Here is a 14,717-nt window from a genome sequence, read left to right as displayed (position 1 = left end):
TTTATTGACAATGAGCCAAAAAGAGTTGAATCCCAAAGTAAACCCATTAAAACTAAATGTAATGACAGGTGCAATTGCTCAGACTTGCAAGATCTTTTAATAGAAGAATGTTCTTTAACTCTAAGAGATGTTATGTTTGTCACATACTAATCTATATAATATCACAGCAGGGCTTTGAAAGCCTTTTAAACACACAGTAAAAGTAAAGTACAATAGCTTATACGTGCTTCAAAGCAAGTAAGCATTTCTAAGCAACAAGCAGGGTGTCACGAGTATCAGCAGGGATTGTTGATGGAAAAAAATGTTGCATGGGAAACAGCGTCCTTCTGTACTAGCAATGCATGTTAATGCCAAGTTCTGTGTTTGACACTGGTTTCACATTACATTCCCACTGAGCTGTCTCTCTTGGGTTGGCCCAAGGCATTTTTGAGCAAAAAACAGGGGCTTTTGACAGCACAAAGTGTCCAAGCTTTCTGACAACAAATGATAGGCTTCAAAACGTTAGACTAAATAAAAATGGGAGTAGGGGGTGGTTGAATGCGAACAATGTTATATTTGTGTGGTCTCTGGAGATTTACAAAACACTAACACAACAAAAGCTTCAGAGACTTTTATTGCTAGGATATTTTCAGATAAATCTCCATTTAGATGTCTCATATAGACAGTTTCTTTGTCAAAAACATAAACAAACCTCTTTTGTGACCCAAACTTAACTTCAGGTAGACTTCCACAAAATCAATAACAATAGAGTCATTCTACACTGTCAGCAATAAAGGTATAAGGTACAAAAGTTGAAACTGGGGTGGCACCTTTTCAAAAAGTACACTTTTTACCTAAAAGGTGCATATTGGTACCTCAGAGGTACATGGTACATATATGTACCAAAATGTGTGGGCCTTTTTAAAAGGTAACGTCCCAGTTACAACATTTTTACTATTTTTTCTGAGAGTGTAAAGTTGATTATTTCGGAAAACAAGCTAAATAAATAACCAGTAAATTACTTCAAATCATAGCTAAAACGTATCAACCAATACACTGAGCTAACGTTACTGTGTGAAATGAATGTATAAATTTTAGCTACAGAATAAATCCTTAAAGTGACACTTTGTAGTTTCTCAACCTTCATAATATATTTTCAAGACCCTTGTGATTGTACATTGACTTAAAATAGGTTGAATGACATGTCCATCATAGCCTGACGGGGTCTGTATCGCTTTTACTTGTACTTTTAAACTTGGGGTTTCGGGTAGTAACCCGAGCAAAAAAAAAGAACTACAAATCTGCTTTACGGCATACGTCACTTCCTCCACTTCCTCAAATTCGGACGTGAGAGCGCAACTTTTTATTTTCCTGATGTTTTTGTCATGGCCGAAGCAGCAATTAAGAAAAAAAACCCAAGGTTTTGTCCGAGGAGACCAGAAAGAGAAAACGGGAGAGTGACAGAACAAAAAGAAGGATGAGGATCAATTATATTGGGCCAGCGTTCGCTCACTGGCGTGAACTAAAGGAGGAGGGGTTTCTGACCGATGCTGACTTGGCCCTCATGCTTTTGTACTAGTAAGTAATATTATAATGCTTGCATATATAAGTCCTGTCTGGTGCCCGAACACTTTTTTGACGTGAATTTTACAGGAGGCTACTTGGAGAGTGTAGAGAGACTTATATCATGTGACACTGTGGTGCCGTGGTAACCTCATGGACTTACGACACGGGTGATCAGGGTTCGATTCCCTTTTAAGGTAATATTTTTTATATATGAACTGGCTTGTAAACGTGAGCTATGCGATCTTTTGGCGTTTGAAAAAAATAAAACCCACGAAATTATATTCATATGACATGCTGGAAGGCACACTTTGTGACCTAAAGAGTTGTCTTCTTTTCCTTTGCGACAGTGCTGCGGCGCTTGTGGCCTCTAGGGGCGCTAGACGTGAAAAATACATGTCTAGCACCCCCTAGTGGCCAAAACTTCCATGGTGTGCCTTTAAGAAGCAACTATGGTTCGATTCATGATTTTAAATTTCCTTTGGTGTGTAAGTGTGTATTAGTACATGTTAACGATGGGGTACAAACCCCAAAGTAAACAATGACACAAGTCATTGTCTTTTCTTGGACTACAACAAACACACGGATTGTAAGCAACAGTTTACTTCCGGGGTTTTTTTTACGTAGACAAGACCGACATTATCATAATTCCTCCCGCTTGGTAAGTTAACTCCTGTTAGCATTGCATTGTGAGCGAATCTTTCAAACATGGTAAGGAGCGTCACATTTCCAGCTTACGTCAGAGGTATTCAGGCCTATCGCAACGTACAGATTAGCTGGCCAATCAGGGACACAATGCTTTTCAGATCAATGAGTTTTATACAAAATCAATGTGATTGAGGAAAGCAGTATATCTGGAGCTACAAAAATGTACAGTATGTGGAAAATAATGTGTGTTTTTTAACCATAAAAGAATCGAACACATTGCATTACACCAAATACACAAAAGTTGTTAGCAACGAAATAGGTGCACTTTAAATTCTTGCCTGGCTGCCAAATCAGCACAACAGTGATTCATGCTCACTGTTTCCCTTCGTCTTTTGGAAACCAACATTTTTTTATTTTCCACAAGATATGTGTTACAGAGGTCAGTTTAGCTGCTAGCCAGACCAACAAGCACAGACCGGAAATGAACTTTTGGCCCGGTGGTCTAAATAAATATATATGTCAGTAAAATGTCTTGCCATAGAAGTATTGTCCTGTGTAAAATAAGCTAAAGGCACATTAAAAACTCACTACTTTTTTGTAGTATTGTTTAGGTCAAAACTTCTCACGTTTAAGTTCATATAATATGACATTCACTTCACAAGGTCCTGTTAAGGTCTGGTTGAATGATTGCACTTCTTTCTACAGTTTTGAGCAGGAACCCACACTGGTTTTTACTTTCTGGACACAATGGAAAAAAGGCCCACTCTCAAGATTACCCTATGATAGACATCAAAACCTGGTACAATGCCAGCAAAGATCAACCTATTCATAGACCAGAGGGTCTAGTTACACGCCCAGCCAAACAGCTAAAACATACCAGCAATGAACCGAACACCAATATCCTACAAGATTTACAGCAGTAAAAAGACTGTAAAACTACAGTCATTAAGAAAACTAATATTGTGACCCTGCTAAAAAATTTTTAATGATTTACAGTTTTCTAAATAAAATCATCCTACATAATGTAAAGTACATTCTGTGAGAATATAACCTTGATATCTTAAACATGATTACCATGTGAAAGATTAAACTCAATGTAAAATTAATGATTAAAATCAAACTATGATTATCTCATAATTTGATTACGATACTTTAGCCTGGATGTCACAGGCAAAGTGAGTTCTAAGAAGGAAACCTGATCATTCATTTCACTGTGCACCACTGTATTTACCAATAGCAGATTAGACCTGTTTTCTTGTCTGTAAATAAAGGTAATGTGATCACTTAATCTGTTTGTGTAAACAAACTCTTAAGATTTTCCCTACTATTGTAGCCCCCAAAAAACATGCAACAACAGCTGATAATTAAACATCTATAATATAACTCACATACAGTAACGTAACTAAACTCCAGCTCAATAATGACATACAAAGTAAAACATTACTGAATGATTTATTATTTTAAATTTTATTTAAAACATAAATCTATCAAACCAGACTGTACGCTGTTGTTTAATCCTGCATACACTTACCCTGCATTATTGCTGACTGCTGTTAAGTTTTTCACCCCGGATTTGAGCAAACTCTTGATTAGGTTCTCTGGAATACCACATAGGCCAAAACCTGGGAATAACCAAATATTAACAAAATATTTTTTTTAAATGTTTGGCTTTTTACTTTATTATACAACAGGTACAATATTTTTAAGTTTCTGATATTCTGTTATGATTTTAAACATCATCCCTTACCTCCAACAAGAACGGTAGCTCCCTGAGGTATATCTTTGATAGCATCTAAGGGGTCAGAATAGAACTGTGCTGACCGCTGACGTGAAGTGGAAAAGTAGCAACCACAAGTCTGCCAACAAAAACGTTATGATTGAATGAATAAGGGCAAACACAAACACTTAAGCAAGAGACTTAAAGTCTTGAATAAACCAAATTCCTCACTTGATTAACTCACAGTGAGCCTACTGTCAATTTACCATTGAATAAAATCTAGTCTTTACACAAGATATTTGGATAACACACTTCCACATGGTTCATTGATGCTGGAGCTCCCAAACAGTATAAGTATATAATGCATTCGTAAACTATGTAAAAAAATTTAAAATTTACGTGCAATTAACTAAGATATGTATTATTTAAAAAAAAACTCTTGTTCTGCGAAAGAACATTTAAAATATGTTATGGTTAACCATGCTGGTTTGACTGCTTTGCACATAATCATAAAAAAACTTGGGATTCCTGCCAAGACGTTTGAAGGAAAATATATATATATCTGACTTCTAAAAACAATCTGTCACTGGTTAAGAGGCAAGGCAACAGCTAAACACTTTATCCCAAACAAAACATCTGAACTCTACTGCTAAATAACAAAGAAGATAGTTGTAGTGATCTGAAGATCATAAAATCTCAACAAGGAAGACGATTTATTGTTTATTTAACAAATAGATCATTGTCTAACACTGTGTTATTCTTTGAAACAATCATTTAAAGGTTTTGTTCCGTCTAAATACCAACTTCATGTGACCCTCACAACCACATGACACTTTCATGGAACTGGGCCATACTGTATGCTGTATAAATAAACGACCTAGGTTTTAAGTCCTCTAACATGCAAGGTTATTGCTCAAAGTCTGGATACTTCTCTAGCTAAACTAGCAGTCTGAATGATATATGCAAGACATTAGGAGATGGTAAAGATATAGGGGAGAGAAAGGGAGATAACTATTATCCAAATCAGATGAAGGTTATGTTAGTTGACAAAGTGTAAAAAGTGTAAAAAAGAATTTATGAATCAAGCAATCACATTATAAGCACGTGATTCCAGGCTAAAATAAAACATACATTTAAAACCTGAATGAATATGATAGGTTGTGACTCTGGCTTCTAGGCTACTTATGATCCTAGGGCCCTGAAATATCTAAATATAAAGATATTAATAGAAATAGCAGAGTCTATAGAAAAAAAGTCTATAAGTTAGATATAATTTTATATTACGCTTCAAAACGGACACTGTTTGACTAGCATTAGCACGAAACTATACAACAGAAAAAAATCCTGTATTTATGATACATGCATCACAACTTATTGCAAATAATAAATCAGATGCATACGTTCATGCCACACATTAAAAATGTGAACTATTGCAAACGATTGATGCATTTTTATTTAAGCCTGAACATCCACCTTGTTCATCCAAAACAGACAAAAGAAGTACCGACACGTTCACCATCATGCAGTATTGATGATGCATGCATCGTCTTTGATTATCAACACTGACCTTGATGAGAGAGTGCCGCGCGAGGCTCGATCTGATCTTCGATGACACGCTCCTTAAGACGACATTCTCGGCCCTAGACAGCACTTTTAGTGTCGCCATATTTGTAAATTACAGTTCGAGTTTTGTGTCTGAGTGATGGTGACAGTTTACAGCGCACTCGACGATCTCGGAGGCGGAGTCGCAAGATGAGGGAAACAGAGGACTGACGGGGGCTTGGCATGCCTATTTGCATTTAACCCTTTCACTGCCAGCATTAATTTATTAAACACAGCGTTTGCGGTTAAAGATTGATGATGATGTACAAAGTTGGATGTGACATTTATATTACGTCTATAAATTTAGTAAACAAATACATTTGTGAATCGTAAACGCGCAATTTTCCCGAGTAATCCTCCGCACGTGAATAATCGCGCGCTCGTCACGTGACTGTCGTTTGCAGTCATGGCGGACGACTACAGACGAAGCGTCGAGCTGGAGAGGAGGATTTTTGAGTTGGATAACAAGTGTGCCACACTTCGGGTGGAGAAACCAGGTAATCGGGAACTTCGTAGTCGAAGGAGTACATGCCGTATATCTTTATTTAAGAAAATGCATGTTAATTGACGAAATGAGGGCAGTGTTGTCATCGCTAGTTAGTTAGCTTAGCCGGTGTGCGTTAGCATAACTGCGAACCACAACAAACATTTTCCCGCAGCTCTGTCACCCCGTTTATACGAAAAATCGTCAATCAACTGGGTTTAAACAGCACGCTACTTATTTCTGTGTCGCAGTGCATGGTAAATGTTGTTTTTCAAAAGCTGTATTTGTTGTATGTTATCTATATTGATTAACGTTAGCCAGTTGTTATGTAGTTTACTTCGTGTAAGAAGTTTCAAGCAGTCTTGCAACGATCCGACGTAACGTTATGCTACGGATAAACAAGATGCACACAAAATGTTAAACAATGCTTTATAGTCATGATATTGAAAGTGTAACGTTAGACATTGGTTGTTTCTTTAACTGTCACACATATTTTTGGTTGAATTATTTGTATGTACTTCTGCCAGACCCTGTGCAAGGCAGATAAACTATTTATGTTTTTTAATAAAACGTACGTAATGTGACATCAGTTGAAAATTAATGTTGTTGTTTTTTTCTAGATGATGATTATTTACAGAATGCATCTTCCATATTAGACAAGTTGAAAACCTTTTACAGACATGGAGGAGAGAGCAGCAGCCTCCCTAAACTTCTGCAGGATTACACACAGGTATATACGTAACACATTTTATGTTTATTATTATCACGCTTATAATTATATGTCTTTAGATTTTGTGGTAATATGCAATCGATTGTTTTTTTTAGCCTACATAAGCTTACTGATTTGCTGCCAGGCATATAGACCCTTTTACTGTTTGTACACAAACACAATGATGACATGGCAACGTAGTGCACGCATATTGGCAACGGAAGTACGGCAACAATCAGCAGTGAAGCAACACAGACAGAGGAAGTTATTTTAAAAAACTATCAACATTTTCAACACAGCAACTAGATCCGTGTACTATAGTGTAGTGGATAGAAGACGTTAGCAGATGGCCAAATATAAAGTGGCCAGATACGTATATTAGTATATATATTAGTGCAACCGAACGCAACAACCAGACATTTTGATGCTGGGAAAACGCTTTGATAAACTTTCTGAGTTGCTAACACATTAGAACCACTGGGGAACAACACCACCTCCGTTGCCAAAATGCGCGTGCAGGCTATTTGATCACGTGGGCTGGAAAAGGATCTACTGGGTGGAAAATTGAGTAATACAATTTTCTTTTACAGGATTAGTTTCCATACTAGGTCATACTTTATACTGAGAAAAACTTCAACAAATGCTATTTTGGACAGATTTCTGATGTTGTGACCTGATATCCGCAGGTTGTCTTGGACATTACGTTCTATGAGGAAAACAAGCTTGTAGATCAGGAGTTTCCCGAAGATACTTCTCCTTTTAAAATTCAGCAGTTACTACAGGACTTGACAGAGCCAGAGGTTTTAGCAGGGCGACTGGTACCTTCTCAAGAGGTGTGGTATTTACTGTTAAAAATGATTTTTTTTTAAAAGTGTTTATTATAACACCTAATATTTTTTACTCTTAAACTCCTTAAATTTTTTATTTCTTAAACACACTGCTGTAAGTAACGCTTGTTTTGGACCAGGTGCAGTCTGTGCTGGGGCTGGAGCTCTTGGAGTGCCTATACTGGAGGCGTGGGGCATTATTATATATGTACTGCCACACACTGCACCAGCGCAAGCAGTGGATCAAGAAGAACAAAGCCACATTCCTTAAGGTTCATTCCTCAATCTCTCACTCCACAGTGCCTGTTTAAGTGGCTGTGAATTGAGTAAGTATTGCAACGCTCCATGTCTTACAGTGTCTTCAAGAAGGTGTGCGTTACCTTATGAGAATGTTGCAAGTGAGGAACTCGGTGAAGCTGAACGATGGTGTGGTTTTTCATGACTCTGCGACCGCCAATTTTCTGGCAGAAGGTACATGTACTTTCTGTTCAAAAAGTGAAAGTGAAATGATTGATTTAGTTTATTTGGAACTTGGAAATATGTGAATACCAAATATGTGCATACCACAAGTTTGATTTATACCATCTCTAAATAGCACAGCCCCTGGCCTACGAGTGGGCATTTACAAATTTGATGGTTTGTTGAAAGGGATATTCAATTTGGAAGATACAATATTTCTAGTGGTTAGATGGATGTGCATCAAACAAATTTTTTACAATGCATTGATTTGTATACATTGGATTCATGTTTTTACTTCTCATTGGCATCAAAGTCAGTAAAAACTTTCATTATGATGCTGATTGCCAGGATATGACAAGATGCTTAAGGATTAACTTTTTCAATGCAGCCTTTTCATGTTTTAGACCAGATTTTTCAATAACCAAAAGAAAATGTGTGTATCTAGTATTGAAATAAAAGGTTTTGACTTTTTACTCCTTTAGGTATCTTTTCTGATACTCACTTGCTTACAATGATGTACATTGGTGAGATGTGCTTCTGGGCAGTAAAATATGAGGACTGCAGCATGGATAGCACAGAACGAAAAGAGGACAGGCTTCATTTCCGGGACATCGGCACACAAATCCTGCATAAGTATGTGCTGGCATGTGAGGGGCCGCTTCAGGGTCAGGGCTGGAACACAGAGAACGCCAAGGAGATCCTAAGTATTTTACAGTAAACCTGGCCAGAGGTTTAAGGAGGGGTTCACAAAATGTCATTGTTCTGAAGCTAGCAAAAAAGCAAACAAACAAAAAAAATTAAAAAGAAAAAACTGAAAACAAAAAAGGCACTTATCTTCCAATCCAGATTTGTTTTCTGGATGTGTGTTTTCGCTGAGAATGTTGAATAATACTTCTAATGTAAAATATAAACAAATAACTATTTGTTTAAGAAAAAATATTCCAGCCGAGAAACGTCACGCTACTCTCTTTATTTATTTTAATTTTTATTTATTTATTTTTAATTACATTTATATATGTCATTTATATATGTTAAAAGAAATGGTACAAAGGAGCGGGAGAAATGCAAATATATGTTGCAAATTTAAGTATTCATGACCATTTTTATGTATGGCCCTTTTCTTTTTAATAACACATTTGTATGACACCTTTTGCTTTTTAAAAGTTGCATCTTTATTTCTTTTGATGACAAGATGTAATGCTCACAGATGGAAATTTGGATATTTTGATAGTGCAATTTTAAAAGCTGAACTTTTTGGTCATATTCGTTTGGAAAAGTTCATTGTTCGTTTTTTATGTCTTCATGGAAAATAAATTTTGGGTTAAGAAATGTGAATGTATCACTGTCAGTAAATGCTTGTAAACACCATTAGTTCATCTTAAGTGTAAGCATTGATGTGAAACAAACACACCATGCTTTTGCTGAAACACAAGTGCATTTATCTTGCTAAATTTCAAAGTGATGCTTGTATACTAACAGAGGTAATAAAGTAAAAAGCTAATAACAATATCCAGTCGGAGTGTGGGTGTACCACAAAGACAAAGTTCATTTATAGAATTGACTACGGGGTGGTTTCCCAAACAGGGTTTAACCTAGTTCCAAATTAAAATGCATGTTTGAGCTGCCTTAATTCAAAAACACTTTGCATTGACACATCTTAACATATGTCAGTGCTGTTGTGTTGTCTCAAGATGCACGCCTGTAATGTTTTTTGTACGGTTTCTTTGTTAAAACTACTTAAATGTCCTAATATACCCAAGGCTTAGACCTGGATTAATTTAAACCCGGTCCGGGAAACTGCCCCCATATCTTAAAACATGATTTATAATGTTATTGCCTAGTGATCCAGGACTGCTTAATTAGAAAAACTGTCCTGGTTTAAGTGAAAATGGTCTTTAAAGGAACTAATTGAAATCTTGGTGGAGTCTGATTAATGGTGGTTTGTGACTGAAAGCAACATATCAGCGTCACTAGTGCAATACAAGCTAATGCAGGACAATATCCAAATATTTCAACATACAAAATTTACTCCGTTTTGCACAAACTGAGTCATTAATAGGTCAGTTTGACTTAATACGTGTATGTTATCAAAGTACCGCGAGAACGGTTTGAAAGCACAGCTGCAGAATCGCTCTCGCGGTGCTTCAATGTCATACGCCGATCGGTCTGCGCAGCGCCTCATGACGTCGAACACATCCACATCGTTCAATGTTTTGACAGCGGCTCTAAAGTACTACAATTCCCACAATGCAATACACGCTTGACGTTTCACACACTCCTATGAAAATACAAGAAGGGACGTGTAACTTTGACAGTTCCGGGAAAACCCACAGGAAAATCTAAGATTGTCCAACTGAAACCGCGATCTACAATTGAAATGTTTTTTAATGCAAGAAAGCGAACTGTGCTGTTTTAAGTCTGTTATGCTTTCGCGCATAACTATCTACGAAATCTTTAAAATATACTTTCTAGAACAAGTGTCAGCATGCTGAGTCGATCCATAGTCTTACAGAGTCTCAGGAGTATTAGAGATAGATTTTTTGATACAGGGCCACAAAGAAATGAACAAAATGATGTTGGGGCTGAGACAAGTCATGACGTCACGGGTCCCTCTCTTGACAATTTGTCGGTAAGATATTTATTTATAAATTTATTGAATTTATTATACATTTAGCTGACGCCTTTATGTACAGCACCCTATAGCTAATACTAAACATACTATAGTATTCCTAATATTATTCATACTAAGCTGTACCCAACCAGGGGGCCACAATAAACTTGAATTATTTAAAATTATATTTTAAAATAATAAAATAACTTATGCCCAGCTTTAGAATATTTTACTAAATAGAAATTGTGATTGAAGGGCCCTTGAGCTCCCTACTGAAAATTTTAGCTTGTTTAAGGTGGCAGCAGCTGGTGGGTCAGCTGGTCTTCTTGGACTAAGCTTAAAAAGTGACCAAAACACAGCTAAAACCAAGCTGGGAGACCATCTTAAAACCAGGTCACCAGCTTATGCTGGATTTTTCAGTAGGGCTGGGGACCTTGAAGTCAAAAAGGTTAAGATACACAGATCTAAATTATTGTTCTGATCACAGTTTTTAAGCAAGTTAACCAGAGTCAACATAGGAAACTTAATAATGTTTGTCAGATCCAAAGTTTATCCAAAATGTAGTTTTGTCCTTTTTATCTATGTCTATACAGGTTGACATGCAGTTTCACATCATGACCTTCCTCTCTCCACAAGACCTGTGCAGACTGGGGGGCACTAGTACATACTGGCGGTCCATGGTTCGAGACCCTGTGCTTTGGAAGTACTTCCTGCTGCGTGATATGCCGCTCTGGAAGTCAGTTGATAATGTATCGATGCCTGAGATCAAGCTCAGTGGTACATCAATGCTCGGGGATCCTGAGATGAACCACTTTGATTATATGGCTGAGTAAGTGTTCAACAGTGCCAATGAAGACATAAGTTAGCAAAGTCCCCCGTTTGTTTTAAATGGGCAGATTGTATGGGAATGGTATAGGGCTATGGGAAATTGGTTGGGGTTAGGACTGAGATATAGGTTTCCTAATCATATGTGTCTTATTGTCTTTCTCTCTATTTTAAAGCAATATTATCTTTGTCCACAGGTACCTACGGGTCTGCCCAGCCTGTCGAAACCAATGGCGACAGCAACCCAGGGCAACATTTGAGTCTGTGACTTCTTTCTTTCACTTCTTAGTACCAGGTACCGCAGAGCCACAGTTTGTCATGTTTGGCCCAGGCCTTGAACAGTTAGAGGTTTCGCTGATGACTAGGATCATGAACTCCCCTCATGTACTACCTATAGCAGGAATGCCTCAGCATCAGATTGAAGGTGACAGTTATTACTCATTTTTATATGCTTTTTTTCCTGCATTTGATCTCATACTTTCATTATTATTTTTTTAGGCATTGGATCTGGAATAAGTTTTAAGTTTAAGGATCAGCACAGCTTCAATATTATTACTGTGTATTCAACATACAGGTGAGGTTTAACTTGATCAGATTAGGTTTATTTGAATGTGACTTTATAAATAGTTTTAATAGGAGTCTGTGTTAAAATAAGTTTAATTAAAAAGTCTTTCTGAATAAAAATCTTTGCGTCTTGGTTTAGGACAGAGAGAGAGAGGGCTCGTCTGGAGCACCTCAATCTGCGCAGTAAAGTCTTTCTCTATCAGGATGATAGTGACTCCAATACACCCTTAAGTCTTAACCCTATGTTTAATAAAGCTTTTCAGGCTGTAAATGGATTCATCTTTGTGGCAAACGCCGAGATGGAAAGAGGTATAATTGTCTTAAAAAATAGACATACAAGCTACATAGATAACATATACAGGGTTACCACCACACTCTAAAAATAGCAGGGGTATTTTTTTATTTTTGATCCATAATGGGTAAATATTGGACAGAACACACGCTGGGTTAAAAATTACCCAATGTTGGGTTTATGTAATGCAACCATGGGGTATAATAACCCAGCAGTTGAGTTAAAAAAAAACAGCATTGGGTCAATTTTAATCCAGTGGTGTGTTCTGTCCAATATTCACCCATTATGGGTCAAACATGACCCCTGCCATTTTTAGAGTGTAGTGTCATGGAAAGCAATAAATATTAGGCAATTTAAATAATGTTTTATGAAAACAATATATTTTTTAATTATGCTGTTAATATTTCTTCAGGTTGACATTGCTCCATGTAATATGATTTTTGTAAATTCACAAATGTTGGAACTGTAATCTAGATTCATCAAGCAAAGTGTTTCTGTATCTTAAAGGGATAGTTCACTGAAAAATACAAAGTCTATTGTCATTTACCCACCCTTAAGTTATTCCAAACCTGTATTGATTTCTTTGTTCTGCTGAATACAAAGTAAGATATAGTTTGAACAATCTTTGTAACCAAGCAGACATGATATGGGGGGCACCATTGACACATAAGTGAATGGTGCCCTAGATATGTTTGGTTATTGACATCTTTCAAAATATCTTCATTTGTGTTCAGCAGAACAAAGAAATCTGTACAGAATAACTTGAGGGTAATTAAATTATGATTTTTTTATTTTTTGGTGAACTATCCCTTTAACTGGTAGAGCATTGCACCAGCAATGCAAAGATTTGGGGGCTTGATTAAAATGGAACAAACATACCGATAAAATGTAAACCTTGAATGCACTGTAAGTCACTTTGGATGCATACATGTAAATGTCGTTAAATGTCAAAATCTAGCATGAACAACAGAAATTTGATTAATGAATCTCATGTGTTTTTGTCTGTGTGTTTCTGTCATAAACCAGGATCTGACCAAAGTTGGGAAGAAGAGAGTGCTCAGATCAGGGTTATGTTGGACCCTGCGGTAGGTTCTGTCTCACGACCCATCCTGGTGCTCTCTTGTATATCTAGAGAAACAGCAGACACACACAGGATTCCATGTGTGACTGTGGCCGATCATCTTCAGCTCAGCTCACTCTCCAACCCCTGGATGGTAAGAAAAGCATTTGTGACACTTTACATTTAAATTTCCATGTCCTCTTTGAGCACCATACAATCAAATTGCAAAGCGATGCTATAAAAATGTACCCTATATTGTCTACTGTAGGTACAAGACACTGCTGCAGAATCACTTACTGGACTGCTGGATGGTATTGATTGGCTAATGAGAAACTCTGGTGTCAGGTTGTAACCAATAAGACTGTTAAGTACCTGCTAGATGTACTATATATTATTAAAAGCATATAATAATGCTTTTGTAAGCATCTTATTATTTGTTTGAGATACAGTTTACACTGGCTATGCGTATGGTGCAGAGTCAGACCACTTGCTTTTCATTTGTACAGTACAGTAAACACTCAGAAATAAAGGTACAAAACTGTACCTTTTCTGTCACTGGGGCTGTATCCTTTCAAAAAGTAAAGCTTTGCACCTAAGGATTTCATTTTAGTACCTCAGAAGTACATACTGGGCCCAAAGAGAGCTTATTAGTACCTGAAAAATACATATTAGTATCTCAAAGGTACATATTGGTACTAAATGTTTACATATCTGTACCTAATTACCTTTTTAAATTGGGTGCTGCCCCACTGACTGCTAGGGTACATATTTTGACTTTTGAGGTACAGTTATCTACCCAAAATTGTATTCTTTTTTGTAGTCCTGTAAAGATATCAAACAGAAACTTAGGGTACAGCCCCAGTGACAGAAGAGGTACAGTACCTTTATTTCTGACAGTGAATGTTTTGTACCAATTGTTTGAATGTATTCACTTTATACAATCCTGTACTTGTTTCTTTGTCTTCCTATTGTTATTTAATTCTGTTTTTTAGGTGTAAACATTTTTTAAAATCTTTTTAAATCAAGTTTATAAGGATATATTTATGTAGCTTTGCAACATGAATTTTTTTTATATGTAATGGCATTAAAAAATGTTTAGGAAATAAATTTAAACAACGAGTTTCTAAAGTGTCCGAATTATTCGAAATGGTTTAAGATCAACAATTAACCCATGAAGGGTGTTTTCCCACTTCTGTCCACAGAGAGGCAGCATCCGTAGGTTTATTAAGATATTTGTTACCAACATCACTGACCCAGCATAACCTCATCATCCTGCCGTCCAGTTTTATTCAGGGTGGAGGTCGTTCATTGGCCAACGTTCCAGAGATATTTAGGTTTCGCTTTGTCTCGGTCTTCTCTTTGTTGTCGACTCCCTGT

At 36.8% G+C, this 14,717-nt stretch overlaps 3 protein-coding genes across 4 annotated transcripts in view; 2 read left to right on the top strand and 1 right to left on the bottom strand.

The window, feature by feature from the left end:
• Positions 1-5,678, bottom strand: part of oxct1a (3-oxoacid CoA transferase 1a) — a 41,794-nt gene extending 36,116 nt beyond the window's left edge. The window contains exons 1-3 of the mRNA XM_065247256.1: positions 5,475-5,678; positions 3,938-4,046; positions 3,722-3,812 (exon numbers count right to left, since the gene is read on the bottom strand). Coding sequence (XP_065103328.1) covers positions 3,722-3,812; positions 3,938-4,046; positions 5,475-5,573 — 299 coding nt within the window. The 5' untranslated portion in view covers positions 5,574-5,678. The remainder of the gene's footprint in view (positions 1-3,721; positions 3,813-3,937; positions 4,047-5,474) is intronic.
• A 105-nt stretch (positions 5,679-5,783) lies between these two features.
• rimoc1 (rab7a interacting mon1-ccz1 complex subunit 1) lies at positions 5,784-9,497 on the top strand. Its single transcript, XM_065247259.2, has 6 exons — positions 5,784-6,006; positions 6,614-6,723; positions 7,389-7,535; positions 7,670-7,801; positions 7,886-8,000; positions 8,471-9,497. The coding sequence occupies exons 1-6, from the start codon at positions 5,916-5,918 to the stop codon at positions 8,704-8,706; spliced, it is 831 nt and encodes a 276-aa protein (XP_065103331.1). The 5' UTR covers positions 5,784-5,915; the 3' UTR covers positions 8,707-9,497.
• A 126-nt stretch (positions 9,498-9,623) lies between these two features.
• Positions 9,624-14,665, top strand: fbxo4 (F-box protein 4). 2 transcript variants are annotated; one of them, XM_065247257.2, is made up of 7 exons: positions 9,624-10,617; positions 11,193-11,428; positions 11,622-11,848; positions 11,923-11,998; positions 12,128-12,297; positions 13,307-13,494; positions 13,609-14,640. In XM_065247257.2, exons 1-7 carry the CDS (start codon positions 10,474-10,476, stop codon positions 13,690-13,692), a joined length of 1,125 nt encoding a protein of 374 aa, XP_065103329.1. In that variant the 5' UTR covers positions 9,624-10,473; the 3' UTR covers positions 13,693-14,640. The 2 variants fall into 2 exon arrangements, with proteins under 2 accessions (XP_065103329.1, XP_065103330.1); XM_065247258.2 differs by having other exon boundaries at positions 10,504-10,617; positions 11,164-11,428; positions 13,609-14,665.
• The last annotated feature ends 52 nt before the right edge of the window (positions 14,666-14,717 follow it).

The sequence above is a fragment of the Paramisgurnus dabryanus genome, chromosome 11 (genome assembly GCF_030506205.2).
Source record: "Paramisgurnus dabryanus chromosome 11, PD_genome_1.1, whole genome shotgun sequence".
NCBI lineage: Eukaryota > Metazoa > Chordata > Actinopteri > Cypriniformes > Cobitidae > Paramisgurnus > Paramisgurnus dabryanus.
Note: the sequence above shows the minus strand (reverse complement) of the source record. Positions and strands in the feature narration are given on the sequence as shown.

Coding starts and splice junctions, on each gene's coding strand:
- rimoc1 (XM_065247259.2), top strand. CDS start 5,916: ATGGCGGACGACTACAGACGAAGCGTCGAGCTGGAGAGGAGGATTTTT. Junction 6,724..7,388: donor TTCTGCAGGATTACACACAG/GTATATACGTAA, acceptor TGATATCCGCAG/GTTGTCTTGGACATTACGTT. Junction 8,001..8,470: donor CGCCAATTTTCTGGCAGAAG/GTACATGTACTT, acceptor TTACTCCTTTAG/GTATCTTTTCTGATACTCAC.
- fbxo4 (XM_065247257.2), top strand. CDS start 10,474: ATGCTGAGTCGATCCATAGTCTTACAGAGTCTCAGGAGTATTAGAGAT. Junction 10,618..11,192: donor CCTCTCTTGACAATTTGTCG/GTAAGATATTTA, acceptor ATGTCTATACAG/GTTGACATGCAGTTTCACAT. Junction 11,849..11,922: donor GCCTCAGCATCAGATTGAAG/GTGACAGTTATT, acceptor TTATTTTTTTAG/GCATTGGATCTGGAATAAGT.